The 16,265-nt window shown below is 37.9% G+C and overlaps 1 protein-coding gene across 1 annotated transcript; it reads left to right on the top strand.

The window, feature by feature from the left end:
• The first annotated feature begins 9,578 nt into the window (after positions 1-9,578).
• Positions 9,579-15,795, top strand: LOC138240970 (cytochrome c oxidase subunit 8B, mitochondrial). Its single transcript, XM_069192946.1, has 2 exons — positions 9,579-9,775; positions 13,955-15,795. Exons 1-2 carry the CDS (start codon positions 9,656-9,658, stop codon positions 14,051-14,053), a joined length of 219 nt encoding a protein of 72 aa, XP_069049047.1. The 5' UTR covers positions 9,579-9,655; the 3' UTR covers positions 14,054-15,795.
• Positions 15,796-16,265: the final 470 nt, after the last annotated feature.

Raw genomic sequence — 16,265 nt, 5'->3', positions numbered from 1 at the left:
CCCGACGCTGTTTGTTGGCTGGTCCGGGGCTCTGGAGATGCCACAGAGTGGAGAAACCCGAGACTACAGGCTTGTCTTCGGCTGGGCGTCTTGGTTATTAGCGCCCACTACCCCCGAGCGGGCCGCATTGCAAGAAAAGCAGGCGTATAATACTGTGCCTACAGTGACTATATATGCATGTTTTTCTTGGCGATTGGTGTTACTTGAATTTGCATACTAGATACCAACCTTAAGAACAGTTCAGATTTAAACAAGTACCGTTCAGATTTAAATCATGGTTTCGCTTTTTACTGCACACCCAATCAAATCGCAGTACAGAACAACCGTAGCACAAGCAGCAGTAAATACTGGAATACTATACTGTATAATAGTACAATAATAAAAAAAGAAAATTGTTTTTCAGAAATTAAAGCATTTGTCAATAGCAATGATTGTGTAGCACTTTACGAAAGCACCAAAATACAATGTTGTGTACTGGTGCCTACAGCAATGTTTTGCATCTGCCTAAAAAAAATGCAAACTCCTCTTTCTAATGTACTGTATCTTATTAACACACACTTCAGTACAGATCTTTGTCGTGACGCCATGAACAAAATAGATAGAAACTAAATGTCTTGGCAGTGGTGACACTTTTCCTGTTTTTGTTGGCAGAATCGTACTCCTGTCTTCATAGGGTAAATCTGTTTTCATTTCACAGAATGTCAGATGCTTTCCCACGATCAAAGTCCCATCTCTTTTGCACAAGACTAAACACTCAATTCTTTCAAATCACTGCCACAAGCTGCTACATTTTTCCACCATCATTCATGCAAAGCATGCTGTAATTTCTACGTACATAGTAGAAAAAGCCCACTACAAGTTGGAAGGGCTTGTGTACAGATGTCTTTTTTTTCCAAAAAATGTCATCAGAAAACTATGTCTAGTTTGTTTATGCATCTATTATCTTTCAGCCGTCAGATCTCTTTGATTAAAAAATTACTGTGCAATCAATATTGGCAGTCATGTGGTCGACTGCAACTGATTATTAGCCTAGGAGCTTGTATTGCATTTTGCTGACAGTTTATCCACACATAAACAGTATCTGAATGCTAGGGTGAATCTAGACAATGAAGATGCAGACAGTGAGCTTCACATTGATTTTTATTGAAGAAACAGAAAAATGTTAACTAAAGCAATGGAACTGATGTCCTTCTTATACTGCCTGTGCAGTGGCAGCACCTACACAGAAAATGACATCAAGAGAGTGTTTCACAGCCCTTCCCTGTAGCTTTGTGTCAGAGCAACACCCCCAGGAAGGCCATTCAAAGCACTGACAACAATGCAGAAACCGTCCTGTTGATGAAATGTTGAAATTGTGTTTATTGGTAGAGCAACTGCAGTCATACCAGTAATATTACAACAACACAAGTACAGATCAAGCAAAAAAACTGCTTATATTGACCACTTATGCTTAGCTTAGTGATGGTGGTATTGAGTTTTTCTTGGAAATACTGGATGAATGCATTCTGGCACACTGTAATTTCAATGAGTAACATTTAACTGATTTATGGGAGTAGTTTTAACGCACAGTGCTGTTGATCGACAGCCAACACCATTCCCATATAGTTAAGTTAGCGCGATCTCAAACATTGAGAATGTTACGTGATTTCTTTACATAATGCATATTTTAAACTCATAAAATATCCATTATATATAAATAACATCATAAAAACAATTAGGAGTAGTATTGTCAAAGGATCTAAAAATGGCTGACAAATATTTGTCCTGTGTCTCTTCTCTATACTGAGACCCGCTATCCTTATTAAGTGGAAAATGTTTAATTTAATTAACTAAATTCATTTTTTTTTAAATCAGCAACTGCCTAAGGGCCATTTCTTTGAAACATAATTTACTGCATAAATGCAACAGATTAATTGTCTGTTTGAGGTCACTGAAAACGTTGTTCTCATTTCTTGTGTGTGTGAGAGCACTTTAACAGATTGTGGGCTTGGTTGGAATGCACTGCATTTTTGTGCAGCACCTGTTTGGGGAGGTAAGAGTAGGCTTCACAGAAGCTTGTATGCACATGTAGAAGATTCTTGAAACATTCAGCTCTGTCTGTTCCCCATCCTCTACTTCATAATGACAGAAGCCATACTATTTAAAAAATTTATTCCATCACTTTTATTAAAATGATCGATATAATGTGGTGAAAACAGACCAACATATTTTTTTGGAGTTATGCACTGCATTTACAAAATACTTACATATTAGATAAAAATTGATAGTTTGCTTCGAATAAATCATTTTTGGTTCCGTTTCATAGTAGTACAACCCCACACATAACAACACAAAAATCACCGTAAAAATATAGATGGATTTAACATTATAAACAGAATTTACCCTTAATTTGCTAAAGTAATTCTAGAAATACAAATATGTCAAACAAGCTGGAGACAAAACCAATGTGGCAAAAATACAAATAAAAATAATTTCTGAAATTAACAGTGTTGGAGAACTTAAAATGGGCCCTAGTTTGAGAGAGAGGAAAAAGTGGAATCAATTTTACATCGCATAATACACATATATACTGTAGTTTCAGGATAATTATTTCAAGATGGCAACATCTATGGAAATTGATTAAGGCTCAGAATATCCTTTGATTTCATCCTAAAGCGTTATTTTCTCATCTTGGTTCAGGGCACTTTTGAAAAGAAAATGGATTTACCTTTAGATTTTGAAGCTCACTTAACATCTTGAGTTCAGATGTCATTAAAAAATCAAAAGACACCTTGGAAATAAACCACATTCTCCCAGCATTCTGAGTCTTACGTTGTGCCCACATCAGTTAGGAGAAGCTCAAGTAATACTTTACTGTTTTAGCCAGTGGTTCTCAGTCCTTGTTCTGTAGTATCCCTGTGTTGGCTGGTTTTTGTTCCAACTAGGCTCTTAATCACCAGTGCTAATTGGTGCCTGTAACTTATGTTGCTGATTTACACCATTTTCTTCTCTCAGTGATAATAAACACAGGTACGAATGATTCTCTATCAGAAAACGTCCCCAGTGAGTCAGTGTTTTTCATTCTGGTTATATTTAAGCTCACACACCTGAATAAGTGCAGTCCTAATTAGCACAGTGTTGAGATAATTTACAAATCTCATTCAACTGTCATAGAACTGAAAGCATTTTAAACAAAAAACAGCAGACAAGGGTATATTCCATGACTGAGGGAAAGAGTCCAGTTGAGAACCACTGGTCAAAGCAGTTCTAGGCTTAGCCTGATGATAAGGTCCGTGGCTCAGAAAATGTGTGTTTTTTCCTCTTGTGTTACATGAAAGACACTAGTGCTTTGAATGGTGAGCAGCAGATTCTGTTAGGATCCCACTGCAAACCAGATGTGCCACATTAACTAGGTCAGCTTTCACAGTTCTCTTCATAAATAAATCAACTTACACAGTAATAGAAGATGCCTCCTAGAAGACAGAAGTGAGATGCAAGTTCTTTGTAGCTCACTTTGTGAAAAAAATGTCAAATGGAAAAACAATGAAAATATACATGTCTGATCAGGCTTTTTTCCAATTTTATCAAGAAAACTGTATGAAGCTCAGCATTGCCTTATCATCTCCAATTGCTGTGGAGAGAAAAGATCTCTCTCCAAAGATCTAGAAAGCTGGCAACGTGTAAACTCAGGCTAAAAAATTCAAAGCTAAAGTTCTTTGGTCCTGGAACTTTAGACTATCAAAACAATTTAGTATTGTAATAGATACACATATACTGTACAGACATTCATGCGTACAGCATTCATTTTAAGCAATACAATCTAAAAAATCTTGAACAGTGTACAGTTTTTACATTTTGTTGCTTTAAAGCTTACAGTCATGACACTTTGACATAGCTATTAATATGTTTGTTAAATACTTAACCTACTAAACACTACCATCCATTTTCTAACCACTTTATCCAATACAGGGTCTCAGGGGACCTGGAGCCTATCCCAACATGCAAGAAGTGCAAGGCAAGATAAATCCTGGCCAAGATAGCATTCAAATAAAAAAACAAAAAGAAAGAAGTAAATAATTACTATGAAAGCAAAATGGATATGCCAATATTGTTTAAGTATTCAATCCCTTTGCATTAATAAACCTAATATATTCAGGTGGCAAAATAAATATTTGAAGTGACAAATTTTGTTTTATGAGACACACGATTAATTGTGTCCATATGTAATAATAGCGGTTCTCATGATTTCACAATGAAAAGTTTTGTCTTGCTCAAAAAGTAATTAGATTTAAGTAAGATATTACATACGTACCACATTAGTTCTTAAAAACTGTCTTTAATTAGACATTTGTCAATATGTATTTATTAAAAAGTTGCAAAATGACAAAATCAACATTTGCCTTGGTTTCTCAGGAAGTGATTTTAAAGCAGATTTAAACCAGGAAGGATAAGGAGCTTTCAAAACAAGTCAGATACCATGAAGGATGGGCAAAATAGACAGTTTCCCAAAAGACTTGCAGTAGTCATTGCTTCCAAGTACACTTCCAACCAAAAATTGAGTACACATGTCTGAATACTTATGCAATCAACATATTTCAGTTTTTCTCTTTAGATTTTGCTGATATGTACTGTAACTTATCTTACCCTTAGAAGTCTTTAGTCTGAAGACTGTGAATGCATCATTTTGTAATCCACACAATGGGACACCATAGGAAATGGTCCCAAAGAAGTGAATACAATTACAAAGCACTTCTTATAAATAGAGCATACATGTGTTCAATAACAGACTAGGTGGACAGGTAGACAGGTAAACTGTCAGGACACCTCCTGATAATTCTTCTAGATATATTTGAGAAACTTGTTTCAAAGCCTCCACTAAAATTCTGACAATAAAAAAAATATTCTTATTCTTTGCTGCAACATAATGAAGTTATTGTAACAAAAGAGATATAAAAATTAGATTGAAGACATACTGTATACTCTGAGTACTACCATATTTAATCAAAAGGGGGAGACATATTATATATTTTCCACATGAACATGCATAACAATAATAAAGTTTAAAAATATTTTGAAATACAAAACACTTTAATACCAGAAATGTTTATCTAAATAACCTTATTTATTGTTGTTTACACCATAAATGTAAAAATTATTATGTATTCTTTTACATGAATTATTTTGCGTGCTGTACCTGTCAACAATATTGTATACACACACGGATACATTTCATATTCTTTTATAAAACTGTTTACAAATATAAAATGTGTTGCAGGATACAGATAACTACAGCACTAAAAGATGAAGGAATAAGTAAATATAAGACTATTTTAAACTTAATCTTTTCATTCGTAAACTATGCAGGTTATAGACGGTATTTAGGGGTTAGAGTTAAACATTAAAAAAGATTAGTTATTGTACAGTATTGTAATACCTGAAGATGTGCAGTTTCAACCTCTTGAGACCGGGTAACAGTTTGGTTGAACACATACACCTATTAAAGTAACCCTCAGTTACTTTAACCCTAAGTAAGGTCTAATCCTAAGTGTCAGGAGTACTGAGATAATTTTAAAGAATGAATAACAAGAAGTTTCAATGTTCTGGAATGAGCAGAATTTTCAGCACAGTGCTGAAAAATGATAAAATGCCTTTAAAAAGCATGCAGCATTTTCCCTTGTTATATAACTGTCCTCTCCAATCCTTGACAAGTTTTATAGACATTAAGCAATGTACTATGCCAACATTTGAAAGTATTGTGCACCCAGGCAAAGGTAGTGCAGTCTCACCCTGCAAATTATAGGCTTTCCATTGCTCCCAGAGCAGAGATGACATCATATTAAAACTGGGCAAAAGCTAAAAGGGGCATCTGTGGCTGTCTTGGATGGAGACATCAAAATGAGGTAAGATAGCCATCTGCCCTCAAGTCTGCTTTCACTACCCCCTACTGATAATTACTAACCTGCTACAGGTAGAAGTATAAGAACCTACTTGTGTCTGACATTCCTGTACTGCTTTCACCTCTCTGCCAAGTGGCGCCTGCTTGCCAAGTATAAATCACAGAGGAAATAAAGCTCTGTCATGGGAATATAGAAATTAATGCATTAATTTATTGAAAGTCTTGATTAATTTGACACATGTCACCCTTAAAATTGATTGAGTACCTGTCTGGAAAACACAGTACCTTTCTTACAGATTTGGATAATACAAAATATTTTTTTTGTTAAATTAATTCCCGCTTTTAGTGGAATAAAGTGTACATATGTACTACATATTTTTAATGCGTACTCTATAATGTGTGATTCGATTTGTTATCTACTACATATTTTTAGGAGCGGTAAAGTGGTGTAGAGGTTAGCATTGCTGGGGTGCTGGGAGTTTGCATGTTCTTCCCGTGCTCAAGTGGGTTTCCTCTGGATGCGCTGGTTTCCTCCCACAGTTCAAAGACATACTGGTTGGTTAATTGGCTTCGAGGAAATGTGAACCTGGTGTGAGTGTGTGAGTGTGTGCATGTTCGAGTCTGTGTGTGCCTGGTGTTGGACTGGTGTCCTGTCCAGGGTATATCTTGCCTTGCACCTGCTGGCCGGCCGCCAAGAGAGGCTCCAGCTCACCCGCGATCCTGTATCGGATAAAGCCATTGGAAAATGGATAACAGGATGGATGTTCTGCAGTAGTGGCGTGAATCTATTGCCTAGCTGAAAAAGAGAATGTGTTCTAATTGGAATGCTCTGGTTAAACAAATGTCTGTATAGAGTATCATTACAATCACATCTCCTAACCCACCCCACGTCACTCCCCCTCAACACAGGAAACACAGAAGCTGTGTTCTCACAGCACCTGTCATTGAGGTCCATAATACTAATGGTTTATTCTGAATTTTGGTGTTGGAATATACTACATGTATTTTTTTTCTTTCTCTCCATATAAAAATACCCAATGCCATATATATATATAGTATTTGTCTGATTGTCTAGAGCTGTAGGATCTGCATAAATAATTTCCTTTTATCTTGACAAAATATGCAAATTTGCTTTTTTCATGCACTTGAGAAATTGCTATCCTGTAGCTTGTTTGGATGTGTTCTTATTAAACTGCATCTTCCTGTCAGTTCTTATCATACTTTCCATACTGCACACTGGTTGCAACCCACGGGGAAATCTGATAAGTGTCAAACCAGAGCAGGCCTGCACAAAATTTATTTTTTTCCAGCCTGCTGAGGTCTGGATGAGAGCACACCATTACCAAATAAACCATGTAACTGAAAATGTCTGCCTACGTCTAGGCTGGTTTGGGAGGGAGGACAGCGAATACACCCAAAATGGAACTAAATAAAAGAAAGGATATAAACTACACAGAAGTTAAAAGTTCATATCAGTTAATAGTACCATGCTATTTTAAAATTTGGGTATTTTAATAGAAAACTGACTCATACTGAAATGAGTTTTTGTGACACAGATCAAACAGCAAGGACATCAGCTGCCAACCTGCATATTGCTTGACGTCGCAAACACCATGAAGAAAGGAGTGAAAAGAAACATATGCTGACAGTATTTTTAGCTATAATTGCAGAAATAGGTAATGCAATACATGTCATAATGTATATTTAGCTCTATTTAAGCCAATTTCAGATGCATATTCCACAAACAGGAATGCACATCAGTATGCTCTGGGAGTATATTTCAATGGAAATGAGTAGCCTTTTAATATCCAGTACACCATGCAACAGCTTGACCACAGGGGCGTCTTGAAAGACTCAAAAAGTTTCTTGTCCTTTGAGTCATAGGATCCCGAAGTGCTGTGCTCTGTCACCATACAGTGGCATTCGTTTGGAATTCTGCATCCTAAGGAAACGGTGCCACAACTCTCTATGTACTATACTAGGCAACATTATACTTAGCTGTTGAGATATGATGTGACTATAGGTGGTCCACTTTCTGACAATATAATGAAACCCTATAGCTCAAAAGTTGATGTTGTGATTCTGGATATCATGACATGATTTTTTTTCAAATATTTTTTGTTTTTCAAAAAACATTGACACAGTTATTTCAAGAGATGTGAAACCTTGAAACTCCATAACTATCCATTGTAGTTTATGCGGCTTTGGCTAGAAATAGAGTCAGTATAAGTGCATGTTTGCTGGTGGGTATGGGGTACGCCACACCAAAATAAATGTATTTGTACAGTATATGGTCATGTTATAGGTACTAAGGTCTGGAGTAATTTAAAACCTGCAATTTCCAAGCTCTGTTCTCAAAGGCTTGCTTTTCAATAAATTGATGTAAATAACCTGTGGAAAAAAGACAACTGCAAACAAGTGACAGTACTGGAACTGGTTATTGGCAGGTGAGTTGACATTTAGATTAAATCCAGGCCTAAGGTGAAAATCAGTATGCGGAATCTGGAGCTGTTTTGTAAAAGGACTGTCATGAACTCACTCAGACATGATAACATCAAAGACTGTGATGATGACAAACAGTAAAACCTAATCGGAAAAGCAAAACTGTTTTTGTTTGATTTTGTGCAAGATTTCAAAATACAACCTCTACTAATCAGGCCACTGTCTTTCCAAAATTATAGACGTGCAGTCTCTAGCACCTGAAGATAAAAGGCACAGGATCAGGTGCTATTCGTCTGGAGGACAGCTGACATGTAAACCCGGGTGACCTATTGATTGCTTGATGACACGCGAAGCAGCTTTCTAATGAAAAAATGTACACACCTGTCTTTAAACAATCACAGTGTTGCTATTTATTATCCAACTGCATATGGCATTGTTCTAGGTTTGTAAAAGTGGCATTGTGTAATTTAAAGTAGTTTCGGTGGGTAGCTGCGTCAGCATGTGTAAGCTGCATAGAGACAAGTAATAGGTTCACACCTGAAGAACGCTCCATGGCCGAAACGTTGTGTTTTCTTTCTTCTTTTTTTTCAGCATGGAATAAACCTATTACTCATAATTTAACGTAGCCAAGCAAGGGTTTTCTTAATCACAAGAAATGTACATATACTGTATATTCTATGTTTATTGTAATGTATTGAACATTGTAGCAGTTTTTACATTTAAATTAAACTGTCCTGACCGGTGTTTGAAACATCAACTACAACCGACACCAGTTTCATAATGATTAAACATTAGGATTAAAATCTATCCACTCATCCATTTTCTAACTGCTTCATCCAATAGATGGTATCTGGGTAGCTGGAGCCTATCCTGGCAAGCAACAGGTGCAAGACAGGATACATCACAGGAGACAGACAGACAAAACCACTTGCACCAGGGTCAATTTTCCCAGAAGTCATTTAACCCACCAGTATGTCTTTGGACTGTAGGAGGAACAAGAGCGTCTGGGGGAAACCCAGGCAAACATAGGGAGAACATACCGGCCTACCGCTGCAAGGTAGCTGCATAACAAAACCTTGTCTCAAAGAGTCATAAATTAGAACAAGGAATGTCAAGCTGCTTTTTAAAGGGCATCTGCAGCTTAGAGAAGTCTAAGACCATCTTCAGGGAGATAGTGTATATCAGACACTGTCAATGGCTCCTCCCTTTGGAGGGATGGATTTAAGTTTTGTCTGAATCTGTCTTCAGACCCACAGGACGTTCAAGCCAGTCTTTAACTATCCCTCAGACCAGTGTGCAGACTACAGAAATCGAAACCTGGCAAAGCTGGGTGAAAAAATGTTTGCCATTCTGAGAGGACCCACTACAGCTGCACATCTTTTTAGGAGCGAGAAGATACTAACTAAACAGACAGCCAACATCTACAGCAAGCCCCCCAAAGATAAGATTGGACCAGGGGTGAGTGACATTCTTCTTTCAGAGAAAATCATGTGAAACACTGCAATCTTTTGGACTAACTACATGTTTTAAGACACAAAAAAATAAAATGTAAATAAAACAAGGAATATCTGACAGAAGCAGAAGGTAGGAATGCTATGTTGAATTATTTTAGGAACATTTTCTTAATGTGATATAACAGTTTGAACCCATGAGGTTCAGAAAACATTGTACTGGAAGATTGTTGACTAAAACATCATGTACTGATCTATTGTGTCTGACTTTGACCTCTGGAATCAAGATCTAACAGTACTTGCTAACCCATAATAAATTACTGGTTTATTGGGTGCAGATACAGCAGCACCTAATGTTGCAAAATTAAAGTTATCATTAATATAATTGTATGTAGAAAGTGATTTTGTTATCTTACTGTTAGGAAGAAGGGGGCAAACAGGTACGTTTTCTAAGTAGTTTCGGCATTCTCATTTTTGCATTTTAAATTATTTTGGCAGATTGATCAATTTTCAGCCTTCATGGTTGTTTCAGTGATATTCAATTGTGTTCAGATAATGGTACTCAGAACATTATTTGCTGGAAATAAAACTGTGAGAGAGCTGAGTTGTAGCCTGGCAGCTAATGCTGCTGCCCCACAGCTCTTTGGTCTGTTTTTTTTTTTAGGCTGGACTGCCTTCTGTGTGGAAGGCAGTCCAGAACATGTTCTCCTCATGTTCACTGGACTTTTCATTGGATCCTCTGTTTTCCCTCCACCTTTCAAAGACACACTGGCAAAGCAAAGTGTCTCTAGCTTGTCCTTGTGTGCTGGAGTGTGTTTGTCTGTCTGCACTCTGCTAGGAACTGGTATTCTGCTATGTTCCATTTTGCTTCTGGTTAGTTGACACAGTCCTCACCAAGAATAATCAGCTTTCCGGAACAGATTGCTGGAAATAATAACATATTTTATTATGTCAGCATCTCCTTGACGGTCAATATTGTTTTGACTTTCATCAGACAAGAACATTCTGATGATATGTCATTTCTCCTCATTGAGTAAATATCTTGCTTAAAATATTGGACTTGTTTTTATTACCTTGTCTATTTTGTTACCAGTGTTAGTGAATTAATGCCATACAGCCTACAATCTGGTCCATCTGGCAAAATTTATGACTACTCACAGTAAGGGTTGTATGAAAAGCATTGAACTAATATTCTTTTAAAAAAAGAGAGCTTGTCATGTATATGATTTGTGAAGTAGCTTCTGAAAAGGGTTTTCAAATCTTATTACCAACAGGGCTGCAGAAAAAAAGAATGACAAAAATGATTATTTACAGAGAATACGTGACCTGCCTTCCACTTGTCCATGGGATAGTAATTAAAATATCTTAAAATGTAATTTTGCAGAGTTCCATTAATTTGGCTCCAGTGTGCACTTTCTGACAATTTCTTCAGAATTGTTGTTGTTGCTGCAACAGACAATGAACATAGCAAACCTCCAACCAAGCAGACACAGCAACTTAAAAGCATGTAAGGATGAGCAACATGAAATAAATTATACATCTCATACATGGCTGTGTCAGCACCCTCATAGAAATTAGTGGTATGCACAGGATGTTATTAAAAAATAAAATTGATTAAAAATGACACAATCATGCAACTTAACCACAACAGCGATTGACTGCAACAGTTAAGGACATCTTCAATGGAGAAATGTAAGAAGCTAGCAATGAAGCGCTTGTGTACATTCTAGTGCGTTTTCAATACAGACTCAGATAAAACTGTGTATTACATAGAAATGTGGTGGATTCCAATTCACTTCCTGTTATGTGATCAGTTTGTGAGGATGGTCAATTTCTGGAAAATCAAGTTTTTATATATACTCCAAGTTAACAACAGTGCAAGTATAAAGAGCAGCGTCACAGAATGTCTGAAGCAGAGCAGACCCACTGGTCCCAGCTGCCAGAGAGAGAAATACAGCCTAATGAGAAAATGGTGATGCTGATCTCCAAATTGCACTCTTCAGATGATCACCCAAAGGCCATTTGAGTAAGTATGCATGGTGCGTAATGAAACAGGGAGCACCAGGGCAATGGGAATCACTGTAACATAATCAAATGAAAGCAGAAATCTGGACCTGCTGTCTTTTATCAGTGGTGCTTCTGCTTTACTAACATAACAAATATAAGCTTTGTCTCTAGAGCTCGTTAGGGAGATCATGATACAATGGTCTATTCTTGATGAACAAATACGGTACTTTGATTAGCTTGTACTCCTTCAGTGTTCTCTGCTCCTAAATATTTGGGAAGTTACTTATTAACTATTACATTTTATAATTAACTTAAAATCTATAACTATTAATATGTGAAAGAAATAGAATTAAGGGACTAGGTCAAACAGTGGTTCTTATGTTACTGAGAGCTCAGCTAGAATGATTCTAGTATGTGTAGGCCAAGAGGACCAGATTTGGGAAGACAGATGAATACCCCACAAACTACTTCATTTAGTGGCAAAATAGGACTAGAAGCTCCATGGGTATGCATGGTAGATGTTGAAGATCCTTCTCCTGCCAATTCATCCCTTAAGCATTTGAAATTGTGCCATTGTGATTTAAATATTTACATTAGAAGGCAACAACAAACTTTATAAATCCCTTGTGTTCAATGGAACAGAAAATAACTGACAGCACAAACTATTAGAATCTGGAAATTTCATCCAGATTTCAATTTCAGTTCAGTTCCTATTACAGGCCAAGTGTCTGGGTCATGTCCCATCAGCCTTACGTGCAGTACGCACTAGAGAACAGGATAAGAACAGAAATAATATGGTTAGTGTTCACAGGGGAAACAATCTGTAAATTAAAAAAATAACCAGAAGCCCAGCTGGGAAATAGTTAATGAGCACATCCTCTGTTCAGAGAAATGTATACAAAGGAAGTGAAGCTCTTTGAAAGAAAAACAACTCTAAACATACAGTAACCTTCTTTGAAATACAACAGAATTGTGACATTCAAGTGAAGACTTAAAAGTCAGACCGCCAGAGAATATTAAATAAAAAAATCTTGCATAAAAAGGGAAACGATGACAGCTATATGCTTGTTTTTTTAAGTTCCGCTTCAGAGGAAATTTTTAAAAAATATCCAATAGCTGGTGTGTTGATTATTTAAACATTCTTTATATCCGTAACATTAGAGGAAGTTGAATAAAATTAACATTTTGAGATCTGGATGAAAAGCAAGTCAATAGGTTCTGTGAATTTAGCAGTGCTTTACTTATAATCCATCCATCCATTTTCCAACTTGCAATACTAACCTGATACATGCTACTGTATATAGGGTCGCAGGGGCAACAGGTGCAAGGCAGGATATACAGTACCCTGGTTGGAATGCCAGTCCATCACAGAGCACACACTCACATCAAGGCCAATTGTCCCAGAAGCCAGGTATCCTACCAGTGTGTGTTTGGACTTTGGGAGGAAACTAGAAGACCTGGAGGAAACCCATGCGTACAGGGGGAGAACATACAAACTCCACACAGATTGTACTCCAAGAGTTGAACCTAGGACTTCAGCGGTGACAGGTAGCAATGCTTTTAATCCTAAAAGACACTATTTATTATAAGTTAGTTTTTCATGTGTTTCCTGTTATTAGTCTCAGAACGACTCAAATCAGCTTCCTATAGGGTGGTGCGGTGGCTCTGTGGCTAAGGATCTGTGCCTGTGGCTGAAAGGTTGCCGGTTTGTATCCTGCAGCTGGCAGAAGAATCCTACTCCGTTGTGTCCCTGAGCAAGGCCCTTAACCCCAACTGCTCACAGGGCGCCATGTAAATGGCTGATCCTGCGCTCTGACCCCAAGCTTCTCTCCTTGTCTGTGTGTCTCATGGAGAGTATGTTGGCGTATGTGAAAAGACAAATCCCTAATACAAGAAATTGTATATGGCCAATAAAGTGATCTAATCTTATACAGTAAATATGTGTTGTGGATGTATTGTGAGAAAAAAGGCATTTCATACATTGCTTCTTTTCTTATTTTGATTCTAGAAAACATTGCAACCTCACAGTGAAACAACACCATATACAGCATTACCAAATCATTCAGTTATTGAATAATTCTTGAAAAATAACCTTCCTCATATACAGTAATGTAAGACAGCAACCATGTAAACCAAGGAGTACAGGCATTCATTTATATTTTCTCTTTTTTTTCCACAGCAAACATTGTTCACCATGTCAGTATTTGCAGTGACTCTGCTGGGTCCTGCTGGGTGGATTCTACACCATCTCCCAGAATACCGCAGGAGACCTCGCTGAGCCTCTGCTGACCACCACTAAAGTTACACCACAAGCTCATACTGCAAACCTGTGAGGGCTGGGGAAAAACACTTGACTCCTTTAGATTTATCATGTTCTTTAGCTCCAGAGACACCTACAGTCATACATATACAATTTTTTTATCACAATAAACTAAATTCACTCTGATGGTGTTTGGAAAACATGCAAAAACATTATGAAGTCTAAAATAAGCATTTAGAATATTGTTAGCAAAGTTAAAAACGTCAATAAAACAACCTTCCTACAAAAAAAGTTTGTAGGACTTTTTTCCTATCTAATTAATTATCCTTAAGTGATTTGGAAAGATGTGCAGCATATTTGCAAGAATCTGCAGCAGTTTTAATCTGAAGAAGCTGAGCATGTTGCTTTCTCATTTTGCAACTTCAGCACACTGTTAAAGGGGAACTGCTGTCCCAATTTCTCATTAAATCTTGGTAAAAAAATAAATTAATTCATGTTATAATTTTTTTTTACAAATTTTGAATTAAGTACTAAATTGTAAACTTTGTGAAAGTACTGTAAGTTGTCATGTTGTTGCAAACTTGCATTAGAGTTCCCATGATTTGCGACGTCTTGCGATGGTCTTGGGTATGCCGGGAAATGTAATATATTTTGTGATGTAAATTGGATGTTTTACAAGTTTTACTTTTATTGTGGTTAGAAATGCACTCATCAATGCTGATTCTTTCTAACCCTGAAATATAAAAAAAGCATAGCAGTTTCCCTTTAAGTACCTTGTGAATCAAAAGATTACTTCAATTTGACTGTTTGAAGTGATATGGTCATGGTCACTCAGCTGGGCACATTGCAAGTAGAGCAGCCGGTGGCCATGCCTCCGTCTGCCGTGATCGCTGTAGAGAGAGGATACGCAGAACACCTGGCTGAGAAGTCAAATGGCAGCAGATGCTCTGAGTTATTTAAACTCTTCTCTGCCATTCAACATTGGCATGAACTTCACTTCCCGTCCCACCTTACAGCTTCCCAGTGGAGTCCCTCTGTTCCTGCCTTCCAGTTTCTTTGCCCCATCTGGGCTCCAACTGAGAGCACTGCCCGCGGCTGTGCTGTCCAGAGCTTTCAAGCCACTGAGTGTGGGCTAGAGGCTGGGATTCAGCTTTTCACACAGACCTCAGCAGATGATACCTTCGGCCGGGCCTCTGGCGTGCCTCCCCTGTCTGCCCTGACGGTGCTTGCCTGGTCTCAGCAGGAGGCCCCGCAAAGAGCAGGCACCATCCTAATGACCAGCCCGACTTGGAACATCCTGCCCAGCCTTGAAGGCTGGACCCCTCTGTTCTGCTCTACATCCTGGAAAAGGCAAATATCTTCACTCTGGTGGCTTTTTCTCGTCCTGCAGCTGTCATCCCTTCACTCCTCTACTGCCTGCGTCCCGGGGAATTCCGGGAAACGCCACTAGAAATCTGGACAGTCCAATGAAATACCAATCCAGAAATACCTGTGGAGAGTTCCACATCCCAGTTGGCCTCTGCTCCTGGAACCTAGACACAGATTTCCCGGACAGTCTCACGTCACGCTAGCCCTGCTGTATCTGGGCCTGTTCAGTGTTCACCTGCAATGAACCGGCCTCTCCTGTGGACTGTGACACCCTTGCTCTTGGGTCCGTAACACCTCCAAGTCCACCCTCTTTTCCCTTGGGGGGTGGGACACAATTGTAACAGAACTTCCATTTAAACCTATTCTCCTTGACCAATAAATCTGTTGATGTATTGCACTGTTGAATTTTTTCTTCAAATGTTAGTCATTCAGTTTTCACCTGTTAGACCTGAGGTGGACAGGGCTCAGGGAGGTGTTATTGCTCTACATTAAAACAGATCACCACCTATAAAATTCTAAAACATGCCATGAAAAAAGCTTTTTTTTCTTCAAAAAACAGTATGTTCTCAAAACTGAAACCAGATCTTCACTCAGTCGAGTTGAACACTGACTTCATATTTGAGCCCTGAGTTGAAATATTATAAATGAAAAAATAATATATTAAAACCATATTTCCATTCATCTTTGTCGGTATCCATCCAATTGTATGAAATAAAAGTGGAATTACACGGAATGACACTTTGTTCTATGAAATCCTTCTCTGAAAACAGTTTTGTATCTCATCCTGTGTCCACTACCAATTACTCAGACAGCCATTCCTTCTGACACACTACGCTTTCACAATCAATAGTGAGTAACCATG

This window comes from Lepisosteus oculatus, chromosome 8, assembly GCF_040954835.1.
Source record: "Lepisosteus oculatus isolate fLepOcu1 chromosome 8, fLepOcu1.hap2, whole genome shotgun sequence".
Classification (NCBI taxonomy): domain Eukaryota; kingdom Metazoa; phylum Chordata; class Actinopteri; order Semionotiformes; family Lepisosteidae; genus Lepisosteus; species Lepisosteus oculatus.
The sequence above is the reverse complement of the archived record's forward strand: the minus strand, read 5'-3'. Positions and strand labels throughout refer to the sequence as shown.